The sequence below is a fragment of the Myotis davidii genome, unplaced genomic scaffold (genome assembly GCF_000327345.1).
Source record: "Myotis davidii unplaced genomic scaffold, ASM32734v1 scaffold586, whole genome shotgun sequence".
NCBI classification, from domain to species: Eukaryota; Metazoa; Chordata; class Mammalia; order Chiroptera; family Vespertilionidae; genus Myotis; species Myotis davidii.
This window is the reverse complement of record NW_006296809.1, coordinates 842,368-843,404: the sequence shown is the minus strand read 5'-3', so window position 1 is coordinate 843,404 and position 1,037 is coordinate 842,368. Positions and strand designations below refer to the sequence as shown.

The 1,037-nt window shown below is 68.5% G+C and overlaps 1 protein-coding gene across 1 annotated transcript in view; it reads left to right on the top strand.

The window, feature by feature from the left end:
- The window catches only part of CFAP74 (cilia and flagella associated protein 74), a 42,657-nt gene that overhangs the window by 8,669 nt on the left and 32,951 nt on the right, over positions 1-1,037 (top strand). The window contains 2 exon segments of the mRNA XM_006772562.2: positions 145-157; positions 751-996. Of these exon segments, the coding sequence (XP_006772625.2) occupies positions 145-157; positions 751-996 (259 nt within the window).

Below are 1,037 nucleotides of genomic sequence, written 5' to 3'. Positions count from 1 at the left end.
GCGCAGGTGGCGGCGGCCATGTGTGCCCACCTGGGAGCCGGCCTGTCCCGGGCGACGGCTCAGGGGTGAGGGGCGGGACCCAGGACCTGCGCCTTGTCAGCCACGGGAGCCACGGCTCAGGCCACTTCCCTCCCCATTTTACAGGCCAAGACAGAAGGTCAGCCAGGGGCCAGGGCCAACTTGTGACCCAGCCCCCCACATGCAGAGACGGCAGCTTTCCCCTCCGCCCGTCCTCCCTCCCGTCCTCCCTTTGTCCTCCCTCCACACTGGGGGCCGTCTGCCTGCCTCTCCGAGGGTGTGGGGCAGGGGCAGGAGCCGCTCCTGAGCCTGGCCTGGCACTTTCGATTCTGCCCTGTGACCGCTGTGACCCCAGTACCTGAAGGTCACGGTCACTGGCTGCAACAACCCGCTGCGGGCAGCACCCTCCGGCTTCCCCTCTCCGTGCGTTTCAGCTCTTTTCCTGTTTCCCAGGCCCGTCTGGGCTCCCCGGCACCTGCCCTGCTCCCCCCCCCGCAGCCGCCCGGGGCCTCCCTCTGCGTCCTGACCTCTGCCTGACGTCCTGTCTGGCTCGGAGTCCCGGCTCTGTCCCGTCACCACCGGGCGTTTCGGGGTGTTTTCCGGGAAAACCAGAAATGCCAGCAGCTCGGGGTCAGGCAGGACACGGCACAGCCGTCCGCAAGGGGGTGGCCTCGCGGGCTCCGCGGAAACGCCCAGCGTGCAGATGCGCACGTTGTCGTTTAAATGGAAAAGCCTGCAATGGGGGCTCTGGTCGGCGGAACACGGAAGACGGGGCCCTGCCCCCGTGCCCTTCTGGCCACTGTGCTCCTTCCCCGACAGGAGAGCGACAGCCTTCCCCTCCCCGGCCGCTCCGGGCTGATGTCAGCCATCTCCAGCGAGTCCATCCAGGGCGCCTCCGGCAGCCTCAGCTGGGAAGACCAGACGCTGGTGGAGCCGGAAATCTCCGGGCTCTGGAACAAGGGCTACAAGGCGCACGAGGTACCTGCTCTCGGACGTGACCTGCGCGTCGCCCGACCCGG